Here is a 19,090-nt window from a genome sequence, read left to right as displayed (position 1 = left end):
ATAAAATAAAAAATATTCACATTCAATTAAGTCATTTAATCATGATATCTTTTTTATCTTGATGATGTAGTGCATTTTTTCATGTTTAGGTGGAACAAAGCACTACAGAGTCCTCATGGATCAATTTCACCATGTTTCAACTGCCTTCTTGGAGCTTGGGAGAAGGTTATTTTTGCTACTCTTGCAATATTTGCTCTTGTTAACTATTGAATCCATGTTGTAGTTTCTCGTCCTTCAAGGTTCTATTTTACTGATTGATGTGGAGGCTGCTAATTAAGCCAATCATCATTGTTTACGTAAATGATCAATATAATCCTTTTCAGATTTAATAGTCTGAAATATTCATAGTTACTGGTTGGATCTAGACTGCATCAACCTCTAATTAGTTACATGTTATTGACATGTTAAAATGATTGAGACCATAAGTTTGTGTAGATCCAATTGCTAAATGCAACATGGGACACCTTCAACAGCATTTGCTATGTTTATGTGTGCTAAGATCAAGTCCAGGATGACGATTGGGCTATTTCTTGGCTATGGTTTATGTTGTCCATTGGCATTTTACCCTCTTCACAAGTGAACCTTACAGCCGGTTTGCTATGATATAACCCCTTAGAAGGCCAGAACAGAAAGTATCCAAGGGTTAGGTGTAGCTTTAGGTACACTAGATCTATGTTACCTAAAGGCATATAATTCATGTTCAGAGCCACCAGAAATTCTTTACACTTCAAGCCTCTTCAAAGTAAAATAGCCTAAACAATTGGATCAAGGCATGATATTTTATGTATGGTAGATGTACATGAACATGCATCAAGCCTAAGCTTGTTCAAATTTGGGTAATTTGCTTATCAAACTCGGGAACTGGGGTTGGGATCAGTTCATTATCTCAGTTATGGGGATCAAATGTGCTGATAAGGGGACCAACCTCAATCTACTTGTGGGTGGACCTGCTTGAATGCTATATCTGCAAATGTGCATGCATACAAGAAAGTATCTATTGTTACTGAAATACTTCTGTGACATTGGCATGCATACTTGCATCTGTGTGAATGTGTACAGTCATGCGACAGTAGGAAAATCATATCATTATGGTTAATGCAAGTTAATTCAATGCTCTTTATGCGCTCTTTGATTAATGCATATTCATGTTGTCAGGCTGGAGATGATTATGAGAAGAGTATGATGGATAGATGCATGTGAATCTCTTCATACATGTTGAACAAACACAAAGGGAAAGTACCTAAGATAGTAAGCGGTATAAGTAAAAGGTATAAAAAACATAAAGAAAGGGACATAGAGGTAAACTTGCTCCTAAACCTGTATTTTTGCAAGAAAGTGAAAGGAGCCAATATATTGCATGATGTGAGTCTGCATGATCATGCTCCCACTTAAACCCTAGTGAAATGAAGTAAGCTTCAAACTTATCTAGTCAGAAAGAAATGGGAGGATATTTTATAACAGATTATAAAGAAGTCCAAGTTTTCATGTATGGATTTGAAATCTTCCTTGGTTGTCTGCTAAGGATGGATGGCACTTTGGAAAAGCATATGGAAGTGAGACAGTCAGCTAAGAATCTTTATAAACATAGTCGCAGACTTTTACATTCTATTCTTATGAACCATGTTTTAACAAATTTTAAACACTTTTATTACCATAATGCCTGGGGATTTAAAAAATCCAGCCCCTTAACATCTTGAGGCTACCTGAGCTAAATCTTGATTTACATTTAGCTATTCTGCCTTAATGGAAGCAGACTAGCTTTTTTGCTGTCCAGGTGGACGATGAACCTCCAAGAAAGATGCAAAACCTTCTTGTATATCTCCTATTGTCTGTAGACCCTGAAAGTCTAAATCCGTATATGATCCAAACTCGAATGAAGATGGTAAATGAAAGAATTTATAATCCATAGTGTCAAAGGACATGAAGAACAATAGCAAAGATTAACCAAATTCAAAGATGAAGGGACACTCATAAACTAATCTACCAAGTTCATGACATATGGTATAACTAGTTTCAAAATTATTGTGTCAGATTCCTGGTGAGTTTTTGATATACTGTAGTATTAGCAACAGGAGCTTCGTGTTTGAATTGATTATTAGTGTATTATATTTATTGTATTTTGCTGTTATCATGCTTTTTACATATTTATATGCTTAGTCATGTCCGTTATAATGGTCTTCAAGAAGGATTTTAAGAAACCCTTTAGATATAAAGAGTCTACTGTGTTTTATGATGAATCTTTGGTGAACAATAAATGCTATTATGCTTCTAATAGGTACAGTTCTCTAATTGCATTTGCTTCATGAATATTTGGTCAGTTATCAAGAGGCAATTGAAGATATTACCAAAAGAATGGGTTCAGGAATGGCAAAATTCATTTGCATGGAGGTAAGTAGCACAGTATTTCACTAAAAATGATTCATTGGCTGGCTTAGACTTTAGCTGCATAATGTCCACTGTATTACATATCTGCTATAGTTATTTTGGTTGCCTGTTTACTTCTATAATATGTTGGTGTAAAGAAAGAAGGGCCTTCAAGCACGAACAACAAAAGTTAACCAAAGAATCCAAAGTGGACAAGCACAAAGGGAAACTATGGGCACACTCACAAATGCCACTAATGGTACACACCAAAAGAAGGCACACAATATATAAAAATTAATATTTTTTTGATAAACACAAGAAGCATACATTCAATTGGGGGAGGATCCCCTATTTATATACACAAGAGAGAGGGAGAAGAGAGAGTAAAGAGAGGAGAGTGTGAGGACTACTAGCTATTAGACCAGCTCTAACGGCTAGTCAAAGGTCAACATGAGTTGGCAAAAAAGAATAAAAAATATAAGAAATAAAAATAAGAAAATATATAATATATATACATGTATATACATATATATACATATATACACACATACATGTATATGTATATGTATATACACACAAATGGTGCACATATTTTAATACTCCCCCTCAAACTTACGGTATAATAACCAAAAGTTTGCTAAGGAAATAAAACCTAGAAGTTGAGAGAGTTTTGGTGAAGAAGTTTGCCAATTGATACTCGTACGTGACATAGGGCATATGTTCCCTTAAAGTTACTCCTCTCATATATAGTGATAGACCATTTCAATATGTTTTGTCCTTTCGTGGAACATATGGTTGCTGGTAATGTAGATGCGCTATTATTGTCACCACATTTTCAAAGCTCCTATTATTTGAATTCTCATGTATGTAAGCAATCTTCTTAGCCAAACCACCTCCATCATAGTCGTAACCATAGCTCGGTATTCTGCTTTTGTCGATGAAAGCGAGACCTTCTGTTGCTTCTTGCACCTCCATGAAATTAGAGATTTGCCTATAAAAACACAACCCATGGTTGAGTGCCTATTATTGGGATCTCCTCCCTAATCAACATCAGTATAAGCGATTAAATCCAAAGTAGATGAAGAAGAAAAAAAAGACCTCTAGAAATCAAATTCTTAATATATCTAATGATTCGTAAAACAACTCTCATGTGAATGGATGTAGAAGCATGCTGAAATTGGCTCGTTGTGTGAACAACATGAGTTGTCTAGTCTAGTGATTGATAGGTAAGAGACTGCTTCAATCAATTGTCGATAAGGCGTTGGATTATCAAAAGGTTTTCTATCATCAATTCTCATTTTGACATTCGTAACCTCGAGAGTATCAACTCTCTTATCATTTGTAATGCTAGACTTACAAACAATATCAAAAGCAAATTTAGACTGAGATAGCAAATACCCTATAGGTGAATAAACAACTTCAATCTCTAAAAAGTATATTTAAAAACCTAAATTAGTCATTTTAAAATTGTTTTTGAGAAGTTTTTAATATTTTTTACTATGTTTGTCTCCTGTGATGATCATGTTGTCCATATAGAAGGAGCTTAGTTGTCATAGGTGCTAGGCGGTGAGCCCCTAAAAAGGTCTAGGTGGGGCCTAGGCGGTACCCCAAATAAAAAATAAAAAAAATATAATAAGAAATATGTATACAACATAAAATCAATCAACAATAAGCAATAGACAAATAATATGTCGTTGAACATTGTAAAGCAATTATATTACATAACCTTAACCTGCTCAAACAAATCATACAACTAACAATGTGAATGAACAATACACAAAAAATAAAATCATGTATACAAAAAAATTAACAACAATAGACATAATATATGCAATAGACAAATAATGTCTTCTTCTTCTTCTTCTTCTTCTCAACAATAGACATAATACAAGCAATAGACAAATAATATCTTCTTCTTTTTCAAATGCTTTTGTCCTTTCCTCATCATCAAGAACTTTTATTTCCCCCTTTTCCACTATAGTGATTTTTAGTTCGGGCTCCAGGATTGTACATTGGATGTAATCCCAAAGACCCTTTTTCTTAATGTGAGCCTCCATATTGCCAGCCCAGACATGATAATTTAACTCATTGAGTTTGAAACCAAGGGAAAAGTAAGAATCTTTTTCCACCATTGAGATGCTTATGAGAGAAAAAACAAGACTTCAAGAGTAGAAGCACTTACCACAATGGGTCTTTTAAGCTTACTTGATGTGGTATGCTTCACTGAAAATGAGATATAGAAGCTCTCAATGCCAAAATGTAAGGAGGAAATATGATCACGCTTTTTTAGGCAACCACCAGAATGAGGTAATGCACGAGCAATTCTTTTAGAGGCCAAGATTTGATACCGTGTGAATCAGTCTTCAAAGAGACTATATGCACAAGAACACTAAGTTCTCAATGTGTGAAGTGTGCACAAAGGTACAAAAAGAACACTTGGAACAAGTGTGCACAAAGGCACAACACATACAAAAGATCACAAATGTACAAAGGTATAAAAATAATATAGGATCTTTATTAAAGATGAGAGAGATTTTGCTAAAAAGCTTGAAGAATACAATGGGGTTGAACCCCTATTTATAATACAAGAGATGGAGGCCTTGGAGGGGCTCCATATAGACGTTGGAGCCCTTCCAACGGTCACAATTGTGACCGTTGGAGGGGCCCAACGTCTATTATGTGGGCTCCCCAATGGCTAAAGAAAAAGAAATTAAAAAAAAAAGGCAAAAAGAAAAATAATTACAACATATTCATAAGGAGAATATGCAAAAAAATGGAAAAGACCGATTTACCCTTATCGGGTATTACAAAATTATATATTTATATATAGTCTTTATATTTTAACAGTATCCAAGCTTGATACTGGTTATGACATTTGCCATGACTTGAAAATGAAAGACATTTGTCATGGCCTGAAAATGAAAGAAATTTGTCGCATTGAAAGGAATGCAGGCATCATAGAACCATCTTCCAACCGTAACATTCACCTGCTCGACTAAATGTTGAGTCATAGCAGTACGAATGTTAGGTTGTGCCCCAAGGGCAGTCTTAGGAGGGGAAAAACTCCTAATGGAGCATCTTGCTCTACCTCCTCTCGAAGAACTCCCTCATTCTCTTCTTTTTGTATCCGCGGGAACACTACTACTAGCACCAACCACACCTTTTTGTTTCACGGCAGAACTTCTTACTTCTGATCTTATGCTAGGGGCTTTAGGATCAGAAGTAGGGAGCTCATCTTCATAATACACATCCTCCCAAGGCTGTGTATACTCTATTTTTGCCCCATTCATCTCTCTTTCTTGTCTTTTTTCTCTCAGATCATCAAGTAATTGTTGGCATTATCATTTCACGACATCCAAAAATTTTCTTGATGTGCATGCATGCACATTATGATATGTTCTGGCTAAATGATGCTTCAATCGAGAGATATCACCCCGAAAAAATTTTGACAATAGTTGCACTTGATTTTTAATCGGTTTTCACTCATTACTTGAGTGCTCCGTTGTCATGATGGATCCTCTAATGTCATCTTCCTAAAAAAAACTCAATAATAAGCAAAGAATAAGGATTTTTTACCTTAATCCACTTCTTTGAATGGAAAAATGATAGAAATGCACTCTTGAGAAATCGCAAAAGCCCTCTTTCTTGCGCACGAATCAGCCCCCAAATCGATCTCACGGCTCCTAAGGTGTGTGGGTTTCCTTCTAACAACTTCTAGACAGATGGAGAAGTCGACCCTCAAGAGGCCTTTAAAACCCAAAACTTAAAAAGTAAGTTTCGGGTCCTTTTTAAGTGTGCCACACCCTGAATCGTACAATACAACATGATACACCTGATATGGGTATGATACACGAGTGTGTATCATATCATATTTTTCAAAAGTAACAATATGTATTGTACTTTATCGGACAATATGTACAACACTGCTCAAGAGGCTATGGGACCAAATGACTAAAATGGAACCCATTTGGGATACACCCGATTGATGCTCTTCTAAGGAAAAACCAAATCATTTTTGGGTAGGGCTAGTAAACGAGCCGAATGAGCCAAGCCCAAATTGTTCTTTCTTGGCTCGTGCTTGTAACTAGATGAGCCAAGCTCGAGTCAGCCAGGCCAAGCCACGAGCTGGCTCATGTATAAAAAGTTGTATGAAGTTTAAAATTGTCAACATTGGAATTTAAAATATGTAGACCTGCCATATACTCGAACCAGCTGTGCAAAACCACATTTTGTGATAGGTGTTGCACTTACTTTCTATATAATATACTTTTATGAGCGTACATGAGTTGAACACATTTTTTTCATGCTTGACTCATTTATGGTTCACAAGCTGCTCGTGGCTTGGCTCACTAGCGACAAAAATGAGTTCATGGTGAGCTGAACCAATCCGAGCCACGAGCTGCTTGGTTCGTTTCCCAGCCCTATTTTTGGGTCATATTTTATTGCCTTTCTACTATTTATCTTGCAACTTTTTTTAATAAAAGTGAAGTAAAAATATTCAAATTGAAAGAACGAAGAAATTTTCTTTCTACTTTTGTTAATAAATGTTACTTCTTGTAGCTGATAAGGTATCCATTCAAATAGAAACTTAGTCATCAGTGAAATGATACTATTTGAGGTGCTTGACTGACTCCTTTCTGTCCCTCCCTCTCTTTTTTAATGTTTGTAGGTTGAAACAATTAGTGATTATGATGAATATTGCCATTATGTTGCTGGACTAGTCGGTTTGGGACTTTCCAAACTTTTCCATGCCTCTGGATTGGAAGACATGCCTCCTGACAATCTGTCAAATTCAATGGGCTTGTTCCTTCAGGTTGATTTTGGAACATTTGATCGAGAAAATTTATTAAACTGTCAACACTCTTCAGATGCAATTATGAAGTAGTAAATTTGTAATTTTAAGCTCAACATTACTGTTTTTCTTAATTGCAGAAAACCAATATTATAAGAGACTACTTGGAGGATATTAATGAAATACCAAAGTCACGCATGTTCTGGCCTCGCCAAATCTGGAATAAGTATGTAAATAAACTTGAGGTAAGTTACTAAATCTGGAGACATCTGTCAGGATGATGGCATTTCCTGTGCTGTATTTCTATTTCTTGTTAGTTAATGACCTAGTTAAACAAATTACTGCTGATGTGTGCTTATAAATTAAGTATTAATATGAAACACTTTGAATTTTCTGGAGCTTCGTGAACCATGTCCTATAGACATGGAATGTTTACTTCACTGTCGATTGAATATAATTTTGTAACATTTCGTCCAGGACTTGAAATGTGAGGAGAACTCATTTGTAGCAGTGCAATGCTTGAATGAGATGGTGACCAATGCATTAACGCATATGGAAGATTGCTTAAGATACATGTCTGCTCTACGAGATCCTGCCATCTTTCGATTTTGTGCTATTCCTCAGGTCTGAATTATTCTAGGTCATATGTAGTACGTTGTTTGTTTAAGGGTTCCTGCTTAAATGATCTTACAGGCATTATATTTTTCAAAGGCAGAGATCTTCAAGATGCACACATTTTTATGTTCTGATTGCCTATTGTTTTTGCATTCTTCTGATTGACTTATTCAGGTTGCATGTGCACATATTGGGTGAATCACATGCAAATTTAATGTGCCAAGAGTCACCCTCATGGTTAATTACTTCACTTTTTCTGTATGTAATTTTAATATTCTTAAGCTTTTTACTGTTTGTTGAAATTCATCCGATACTATTTCTATATATTACGTGGACCGGTTGATAGTCCTCTGTATTTGTTTATTATCTTATCCCCTTTTAAATATAATATAGTCCTATGTTCTTGTTTATTACTTTGTCCTTTTTTTAATATAATAATTTCTTGTGTTGTCATTCAACCTCGAGTTTAAAATTAACTAGAACTGAGATCTTAAATAGCTTAAGCACTTGCATAATGGTGGGGTACACTCAGCTAAGAATTCCAAGTTTCATCTGAAGATGAGGGAGAAAATGCAACCATTTGCACTATCACAAGGGCAGAATAGTTTGTTTCATCTTTTCAGTGTTTTCACTGTCTAACTAAATTCCTAAAAGTCTTTGACGACGGATAGAATGTTACAATAACTGGACGAGAAAAGAATAAAAGAGTTATATACAAAGACCCCTCTCTCTCTCTATATATATATGTGTATATATATATGTATATATATATATATATATATATATATATATATATATATATATATATATATATATCAGAAAGTATTTGATACCCCCGTGGATAAGGAACCCTCTAGTTGGAACTGATAGTAGGAGGTTGTTTTGACCAAATCTTACCCCATGGATGTGTTCAGCAGAGGTCAAATAGTAGGAATCTATTCTTGGATCATATTTTTTCGGCATAAAGATATGATTTTATGAGGGTTAAAAATTTGGTACATTATAGGCCGTTGATTTTTCAACCACTGCAAAATCTTATATACAATTGGAATTACATGATTCAAGCACCAATTTCTACCAACCCAAACATGTAGATCATATATGGAGGATCAGATGTGCAAAAAACAATTAAAATTTTAAAAATATTACAGTTTTTTACTAAGGGATTTCTTACCCACGAGGGTAGCAAACATTATATATATATAGATATATACACACAGATTGAGAATAAGCTAGCAACACATCAATTACACACCAGAGATTGATAAGGAGGACCCCACTGCACTGGTGCAAACTGTTAGAAAATGACATATATATGTATATACTTGAATATATATATATATATATATTTATATATATATATACATACTTTTCGTAATACAAGAGTATGTATATGTATATATATATGTATATAACTATATATTTAAAGTATATGCTTATATTCTTGTAATACTTTTTTATTTATTTATTTTTGTAATTTTATTTCTTTCTTATTTTTTGTCTTTTTGTCAAACAGTCATAATTGACTAGAGCTGTTGGACTGTCAAAACAGCCAACAGCCTTTTTGTCAGGTTCTGTCAAACAGTCAAAATGTTGACTGTTTGAATAGAGCTGTTGGGCTACTCCCAACGGCTCTAATTAGAGCTGTTGGGAGTAGCCCAACAGCTATCCCAACAACTATTTTAATAGCTCCTCTCATGTAACCTCTCTATAAATAAGGGCATGCTGCCCATTGTAATTCATATACAAAGGTAGAGGGTTTTACCTCTCACATATTCAGATTCAAGTGCATTTATGCACTATTCTTATGTTTGTGTTGTGGAGCATTTTGTATGCTATTTTGGTTTACCATATTGGGTGAATGTATGTTTTGTCAAGTTGTTTGTAGACTTGATTGTGTGAAAGACTCTTTACATGGTATCAGAGCTTGGTGTATGATCAACCGTGCATTGGTGAACTGCCTCGTAAAGCGTGCCTTCTTTCTTTCGTGATTGGTGGTTCCTTTTTTTCTTTGGATTCATCATGGGTGAATTTTTTCCGCACAATACAAGCAACTCCAACTTCATTCCGCCATTCAAACTTGAAGGAAGCAACTATAACATTTGGGCGGGACACTTGGAGACATTCATCAAGGGTCAAGGTTTGTGGGGATTTGTAAGAGGTACTATTCTTGAACCCACTCCCAAAATTACATTAGGTGAAAATGACGTTGAGACTAGTCTTGAAGAAAAAAACAAAGCCATGGAAGAATACTACAAAAAATTAGATGAATGGGAAATGAAAAATGCCAAAATTCTTTCATGGATGCTTAGTGGAGTTGAGACAAAAATTGCCTCAAACCTTTTGTATTACAAAAAGGCAAATGAAACATGGGAATATCTTAGAGGTATGTTTACCGAAAAAGATATGGCTCACAAGTATTATCTCCAAGAAAAAGTTAGAAACATTAAACAAGGAGATAAGAATATAAGAGATTATTTTATGGAGTTATCTTCCATTTGGACCCAACTTGCCCAATTTGAACCCAAATGGGAAGGAAAGTGTATAGAAATGCGGAGAGTTCAAGTTGAAGAAGAGAGACTTTTCGCTTTTCTCTATGGTTTGAGACCCGAGTTTGAACAAACAAGGGCCTCCTTGCTATCATCTTCATCACCTCCTCATATTCATGAGATTCTCACTAAACTTAGTGGAGAAGAGACTAGGCTAAACATGAGTAAAAATGTTAGTGTGCTTGCTACTTCTAGCAATGGTCAAGAAGAGTATTGCGCACTTGCCGCATCAAAACCAGGACACTATATCAAGCCATATAAACCTCCTCATTTTAATAAGAATCGAGGAGAATCAAAAATCATTTGCCATAATTGTAATGAGCCCGGTCATATTAGGCCTTAATGTCATAGATACAAATATAGGCCTCAAGAAAAGCGTGTTGCGGCTGCACCATCAAAACAAGATGAAGATACTTTGAATCTCAAAGACCTCACCAAATCATTATCTCAACTGACGGAGGCATTACAACCACTGCTTAAAGGATCTACCTCAGGAGCGGCCATTGCAACCTCTTCTACTCCTGGTATGTGCTCTTGGCTTCTTGATTCAGGAGCTTCTTTTCATATGACCCCACATAGAACTATACTATCCGAATGTCAACCTAATTCAAATGCATCATTTGTTTCCACTGCCGATGGTACTGCCTTGGAAATAGAGGGTGTTGGAATTTTTAAAAATGATTTGTCAAAACATAACAACTTTTATATTCTGAAAATAAGACTTATACCAAAACTTCATCTTAATCTACTTTCTGTTTCTCAAATCTCGGATCATGGATATGATGTCATTTTCTCATCAAGTAAATGTTGGGTGCAGGATCGCCAGTCCGGGAAATTGATTGGGGAAGGTTCTAAGCAAGGAGATCTCTATTATATGGATTTCCTTTGTATTCCAAAGGAATCATTTTGCAACACTGCCCAAACAAAAGACATACGGACTTGGCATCATAGACTTGGGCATCCAAATATAAGAAAATTAAATTTTGTACCTATTACCAAGAATCTTTGTAAAGATAATTTTGAATGCAAAGAATGTTTACTTGGTAAAATGAAAGTCTTGCCTTATGGTCAAAGAACTTTTTACTCCTCAATGCCTTTTGAATTAGTTCATTCGGATGTATGGGGTCCTGCTCCTGTAGCCTCTAAAGGCGGATTATCCTACTATGTTGTGTTTATTGATGACTTCACTAGATATTGTTGGATTTACTTTCTTAAGTATAAATCAAATGTATTTGCAACCTTCAAAACATTCCATAACATGATTAAAAATCAATTTGAAAGTAAACTCAAAATTCTCAGAACTGACTCTGGAGGAGAATACTTGTCAAATGAGTTTAAACAATTTTTAGAAAATGAAGGAATTTTACATCAAAGATCATGTCCTAGAACCCCACAACAAAATGGAGTTTCAGAAAGGAAACACAAACATATTATGGAAACTACAAGAACTCTTCTTATTGCTAAAAATGTTCCAAAAAATCTTTGGGCCGAAGCTGCATTAACCTCAGTATATCTTATAAATAGGATGCCTTCCAAAACTTTATCTAATGAAATTCCTTTTGAAAAATTATTCAAATATCAACCTGACTATCAAAGACTGAGAATCTTTGGTTGCAAATGTTATGTTTTGAATGATAAAGGAGATAAACTATCTTCTAAAGCTATTTCCTGTGCGTTCATTGGTTATTCAGAAACACAAAAAGGATTTAAATGTTATGATACCAAAAATGATAAACTTCTCATTTCAAGGAATGTTAATTTTGTTGAAAATGAAAGTGGATTTGAAGAAAACATGTCGGAAGACATAAACTCTGATTGTTCTTTCTTGTTCAAACTATTGTCTAATGATGAAAATATTTATGTAGAACCTCTTATTGAAAATAGAACAATAGTTGAACCAATAGTATACACTAGAAGAAATCGAAATGCATTCAATGAAGGTGTAAATCAAAGTAATCATGAAGCATCAGAAATTCCTTCAGAACAAACCACTATTCGTAGATCAGAACGAACCTCAAGAATCCCAAATAAATTTGTGTCTTATGATTCATTCTCTCCTAAACATAGAGCATGTCTTATAGCTATCCACTCATATTTTGAACCCTCATGTTACAATGAAGCAAAAAATTTACCTGAATGGATAAAAGCTATGCACATAGAATTAGAAGCTCTTAAAGATGCTAATACTTGGGAAATTCTGGATTTACGTATAGGAAAAAAGACAATAGGTTGTAGATGGGTTTTTAAAGTAAAAACCAAAAGTGATGGATCCTTGGAAAGGCATAAAGCCAGATTAGTTGCCAAAGGATATTCTCAAGAATACGGAGTAGATTACGAAGAAACTTTTGCTCCTGTTGCCAGGATGACCACTGTTCGAATGCTTGTAGCTATTTCAGCTATTAAAAATTGGAATATATTTCAAATGGATGTTAAAAATGCATTTTTAAATGGGAATCTCAATGAGGAAGTATATATGGATATTCCACCTGGATTAATAATTCCTTCAGGTAAAGTGCTTAAATTAAAAAAGGCATTATATGGCCTCAAACAAGCACCTAAAGCTTGGTTTGATACTTTTAACAATGTTATTACAAGGTATGGTTTTAAACCATGCTATACTGATACAGCTTTGTTTATCAAGAACTCTTCTGCTGGTATTATAATTTTACTTTTATATGTTGATGATATGTTAATTACAGGTAGTGACAAGGAGGGAATCAAGAAAGTAAAACAATTTTTGAAAAATTCTTTTGAAATGACAGATCTTGGGTTTCTAACATACTTTCTTGGTATAGAAGTTTCATACTCTAACCGAGGATACATATTGTCACAAACAAAGTTTGCTTCAGATATTATTGACAGGTCAGGACTTTCAGATGATAAAGTTGTTGATACTCCAGAGATTGTTGGAATGAAAATGCGAGCCGATGATGGAGTTCCTTTGGACAATCCAACTCCCTTCAGACAGCTAGTGGGATCTCTTATGTATTTAAGTATTACAAGACCAGACATAGCCCATGCTGTACATATAGCCAGTCAATTTCAACATGCTCCAACATCAGCTCATATGAGTGCAGTCATGAGAATTATTAAATACATCAGAGGCACTATAAATAAGGGAGTCTTTTTGTCCTCTTCTTCCTCCTTAGATCTTATTGCATATTCTGATGCTGATTGGGGAGGAGATCCAAATAACAGGCGCTCAACAACTGGTTTTTGTATATTTCTAGGTGAATCTTTGATTTCATGGAGGTGCAAGAAACAACAAAAGGTGTCATTATCATCTACAGAAGCTGAATATAGAGCAATGGCAACTACTACTATGGAAGTCGTGTGGCTCAAACAACTGATTTCAGATATGGGGATTCACCTTCAGAATCCTACAAGATTGTGCTGTGACAATAAGAGTTCGATATACATTGCTCGAAATCATACATTTCATGAAAGAACTAAGCATATAGAGATGGATTGCCATTTTGTTCGTGAAGAATATTTGAAGAAGACTATTGATCTTCCCTATGTGACAACAGAATATCAACTTGCTGACTTCTTCACCAAGGCACTATGCTCACCAAGATTCAACTTTTTACTTGACAAACTTTCGGTGATTTCACCATAAGTTTGAGGGAGACTGTTAGAAAATGACATATATATGTATATACTTGAATATATATATATATATATATATATATATATATATTTATATATATATATATACATACTTTTCGTAATACAAGAGTATGTATATGTATATATATATATATGTATATAACTATATATTTAAAGTATATACTTATATTCTTGTAATACTTTTTTATTTATTTATTTTTGTAATTTTATTTCTTTCTTATTTTTTGTCTTTTTGTCAAACAATCATAATTGACTAGAGCTGTTGGACTGTCAAAACAGCCAACAGCCTTTTTGTCAGGTTCTGTCAAACAGTCAAAATGTTGACTGTTTGAATAGAGCTGTTGGGCTACTCCCAACGGCTCTAATTAGAGCTGTTGGGAGTAGCCCAACAGCTATCCCAACAGCTATTTTAATAGCTCCTCTCATGTAACCTCTCTATAAATAAGGGCATGATGCCCATTGTAATTCATATACAAAGGTAGAGGGTTTTACCTCTCACATATTCAGATTCAAGTGCATTTATGCACTATTCTTATGTTTGTGCTGTGGAGCATTTTGTATGCTATTTTGGTTTACCATATTGGGTGAATGTATGTTTTGTCAAGTTGTTTGTAGACTTGATTGTGTGAAAGACTCTTTACACAAACTTGGTCGGGATGAACTTTTTGGTGGAGGTGGTTATTAGGATGATGATGGTCCTGGTGGAAATGGAGAGTTAGAACATGGTGTGGTGTGGGTCCTAAATGCTGCTGTTCTCTTGGGATGCCATTGGGTAGTACATGGCTGACACCAACCAGGTCGAATGGAGGTGGATTTCAATCATTATTTTTGCAACCAAAGGTTTTTCTTTTTGTTAGTTAATATTAGTTATTTATAAATGTCATTTATGTTTAGTGTTTATAAACAATAAACATAAATGCATCCAATCAGGGCTCTAGTTTGTGCATAAATTGAATAAATTGTTTGATTGAACAGGTCAGCAGCCTTTGTAAATGTTACTGAAATGTTGGTTGAATTTTCTATTTACCAGGTGATTTCTTGCATGGAAACTGACATTTGGTTCATATTTCAGATCATGGCTATCGGAACATTAGCTTTATGCTACAATAAGGTTGAAGTCTTCCAAGGAGTTGTCAAAATGAGACGTGGTAAGAAATGAATCGTATCATTATGCAATAACTCAGATGCATTTCAAAATCATTAATATTTTGCACGCTTTTCATTTTAGCAGCTTGGAGTAGCATAGATCTGGTGTGCATTGTTTTACAAACTATAAATGCCTTGTCTTAACTGTCACTCAGAATTCACTTCAGATGGACAAAAGCTTCATAGATTTTTTTTTGCAAAGAAAAATCATCAACTAAATGTCATGATCTAAGAACCTGTTTAAAGCAGTTTCTACATCACCAACTTTGGTTCAGTTTTTGTTCATTATAATGAAACATGTTTCAGCATCACACTTCTGTGGAAAAGGTTGTACACATGCATGTGTATGTGAAATCGTGCATGCATACATGCACACGCACATGCTAGCACCCACATGCACACATACATGTACTTATTAAAATAAGCCATGTCCATTGCCTTAGTTGAAGAAAATGGAAAATAAACATATAGTGCGGTGATGGATTTAGGCATAAAGTGTACATCCGTACCAACATTCAAAGGCTGAATTAAGACTTAGACCACCAGGTTCAGATTTTATTAAGCTGAGGCCTAGTTGATTTGCACAGTCCATAAATCTTTTCTAATTTCTGATATTTAAAAACTTTTATGACTGGAAAACAATGTATGTGCATACATATGTTTTCTTATTGATGTATGATCTTAGGCAGCATCTGTCTTCCATTTTATAATTACAAGTTCATGAATCTGTAACTTTTGGGTAGTTTTTATGAAAAGAGGATGTTCAACAAGATGTACTTTTGTTATGAAAACAAAAAACAAGATGTACTTTCAAAAGGTAGGTGCTATATACCGGATAAATAAAACCAAGTATCCTGGTTTGCAGGAATTTATAAAGGTTCTACAGTTCTACTGTTCTTGAAAAACGTAAGAGTGGAGATAAATGTAGTCCAAAGGATTCTGATATTTGATAAATATGGCATTCTTGTTTTCAACTTGTGTCAAATTTGTTGAAGCAATAATATATGCAAGTTTTGGTTATTAGGGTATGTTCTTTTAAAATGAGGTAATATTTTGATGCTTAAAATGCTAGTTAGAGCGAATAGCTTATAAAACACATGCAAAATTGTTTAGATAAATCTGTTTGTCATTTCTAAATTCTTTTGATGGTTTTTCAGGTTTAGTAGCTAAGGTAGTTGACCAAACTAGGACGATGGCTGATGTATATGGTGCTTTTTTCGATTTTTCTTCCCTGTTGCAGTCCAAGGTACACATTCTTTTTCTCATAAGATTTTATCTTGTGATGTTATAGCCTCTGAAAACCTGGATTTTGTTAAATAAACATGTTTATTTGTGTCACATTTTTTACATTATTAACTGGTTTATTGTTCACTAATGATTCTCCGATCTGCCATGGCTTTTTCTTTTCTTTCATATTTTTCTTCGATCTTTTCTATTACATAGTTAATTGCTTTGAGATTGCATTTGCAATTCATCATCTTGTTCTATAACAGTCATACACAGGCAGCGATGGCACACCTGTAGTCTTTGGCAATTTCTCCCGTTGTAACATCTTCATATGTTAGTTCATTTACGGAGGAATTGATCTCTTTTTCGTGCTTAACCTGATCAATGATCTGCAATAATTTCCTCTGGGTTTCTATGATCCTTGAAAGCTTATATGCGTGCAGCGTGCTATGAATGACTTAACCAAGTCATGCAAAATGGCATTGTTTTGTAACTGAAGACTCTTTTAAGAAGGGTGTGCAACTTTGCAGGTTAACAAGAATGATCCCAATGCTATACAAACAATTGAATTAACAGAAAAGGTACAGAACGTTTGCAGGGCATCTGGGTCACTGAAAGAAAGGTCTATACCTTCCCTTCTCCGTGTGAACTTCGCTATTCTTTACTAGTCCAGAATGGTCATTATGGTCTTGTTCTATCTGTTGTTTCAGGCGAATTTACGTAGATGAGCAGCAATCAAAGCAAACTGCGCTCATTGTAAGTTTCAAGTTTTCATGGAAACTAGTTCTTGTTGTGTTGCTTGATTTATCTCAATTTTCATTGCTTATGATGACAGATGATGCTGGTCATAATGCTCCTTGCGATGTTGATTGCATTTCTATACTCCATTTGATGATCGGCTCTGATGGTTATGAAGTCTTCAATTCCGTTGTTCATTATGGAATGTCATACTTTATTTGTTGAGTTGCAGCACAAAAATGAAGAGTTTCTTCATGATTGATTGTACCAAAGTTCATGTAACAAGCTTAAGAATCAAGTTTCTTTTTTCTTTCTAGTAAATGGGGTACCAGGCACTGGAAAGTTTCCTTGCATGGCATATCAGATGAACACTGGATTATGACCGCTTTTTAGGGACGAGATGAGAATGTAGATTTGATTATTCTTATAAACTGAGAGGGCACCTGAATCCAAGTGAGGGCAAGCTAAAAACCATGATATATGCATGCGTGATATGACATCCAATCCAATCTTTTCCACTATGCTTGAAACTTGAAAGAAATGTCTCTTTCCCACATTGACATGAAACTGGCTAAACTGTGAATTTTTCTTTTGCTAAACTGGCTTTTCTTGGGGAAAGTTTGATAGGTAAAAAAAGATTCGCTGAGATATTTTATTCAGAAAATGACCATACTATCTTCAAAATTTGGCGCATTTTTTTTTGCAAATATCAAGAAATATATCAAAATTATCTACATCCAAAATTATTGATTCAAGACGTGTTTAAGACTATTTTACCTTTCAAATGATGTTTTTTGTTGACTTTCTGACATTCGCACAAATTCTTAAAGTTCTTGTGAACCTCTAAAAGATTAAATTTCAAATAAGAAGATTCATATGATATTTTGTGCGGACTTCTTCACATTCACACAAATTTGCAATTTTTTTGCAAACTTTTAAAAGATTAAAATCTAACTAAGGAGATTAACATTATATTTTTGTGTGGATTTGATGATATTCGTAAAATAAACACAAATTTCTTGCAATCTTCTCTAAAAGATTAAAATTTAACTAAGGAGATTTGCATGATATTTTGTGTGGTTCTTATGACATTCGCAAAAATTCACAAATTTCTTGTGAATCTCTTTATTAAAATCCAACTAAAGAGATTCACATGATATTTTGTGCATTCACAATTTTTTATGAACTTCCTCTGAAAGATTAAAATCGAACAACGAATATTCGCATAATATTTTTTTCAGACCTTATGACATTTGCATAAATTTGCAAATTTTTTGTGAACCACTTTTGAAAGATTAAAATTCAACTAAAGATATTTTCAGGATATTTTTTGTGGACCTATTGACATTCTCATAAATTTGTAAATTTCTCCCAAACCACTTTTGAAATATTTAAATCCAACTAAAGATATTTCTATGATATTTTCTATGGACCTGTTGACATTTACATAAATTCATAAATTTTTGCAAACTTTTTTTAAAAGATTAAAATTCAACTAAAGATATTTGGATGATATTTTTTGAGACTTCTTGACATTCTTATAAATTCATAAATTTCTTGCGGACCTCTTTGAAAAGATTAAAATCCAACTAAAGAGATCACATGGTATTTTTTGTAGACCTCTTGACATTCGCATACATTTACAAATTTCTTATCAACTTTCTTTAAAAGATTAAAATCCATCTAAGGAGCTTTATATGATATTTGTGAGAATTTCTTAACAATCACACTCAAAAATTAAAATTCAATTAAGGGGATTGACATGATACTTGTGTAAATGTTGGGAGGTCTCCAAAAAATATCATGCAAATCTCCTTAATTGGATCTTAATCTTTTAGTGATTTGTAAAAAGTTTGTGCTAATATTAGGAGGTCTGCACAAAATATCATGTAAATCTCTTTAGTTAGATTTTAATCTTTTCTAGGAGGTTCACAAGAAATTTGTGAATGCATATAAATGTCAATAGGTTTACAAAAGATATCATGTGAATATCTTTAGTTTGATTTTAATCTTTTCAAAGAGGTCCGCA

General features: G+C 34.1%; 1 protein-coding gene across 2 annotated transcripts in view; it reads left to right on the top strand.

The window, feature by feature from the left end:
• LOC149832929 (squalene synthase 1-like) overlaps positions 1-17,593 on the top strand; it is a 31,313-nt gene extending 13,720 nt beyond the window's left edge. Inside the window, exons 4-13 of one of the 2 annotated variants that reach the window (XM_090012649.1) lie at positions 90-165; positions 2,319-2,388; positions 7,034-7,177; positions 7,297-7,401; positions 7,634-7,780; positions 15,023-15,098; positions 16,254-16,342; positions 16,854-16,945; positions 17,034-17,079; positions 17,159-17,593. In XM_090012649.1, the coding sequence (XP_089868775.1) occupies positions 90-165; positions 2,319-2,388; positions 7,034-7,177; positions 7,297-7,401; positions 7,634-7,780; positions 15,023-15,098; positions 16,254-16,342; positions 16,854-16,945; positions 17,034-17,079; positions 17,159-17,215 (902 nt within the window). In that variant the 3' untranslated portion in view covers positions 17,216-17,593. The remainder of the gene's footprint in view (positions 1-89; positions 166-2,318; positions 2,389-7,033; positions 7,178-7,296; positions 7,402-7,633; positions 7,781-15,022; positions 15,099-16,253; positions 16,343-16,853; positions 16,946-17,033; positions 17,080-17,158) is intronic. The other variant, XM_090012650.1, reaches the window with a different exon arrangement.
• Positions 17,594-19,090: the final 1,497 nt, after the last annotated feature.

Source organism: Nuphar pumila, chromosome 7, assembly GCF_984573655.1.
Source record: "Nuphar pumila chromosome 7, dmNupPumi1.hap1.1, whole genome shotgun sequence".
NCBI classification, from domain to species: Eukaryota; Viridiplantae; Streptophyta; class Magnoliopsida; order Nymphaeales; family Nymphaeaceae; genus Nuphar; species Nuphar pumila.
This window is presented reverse-complemented; position numbering and strand designations above follow the sequence as displayed.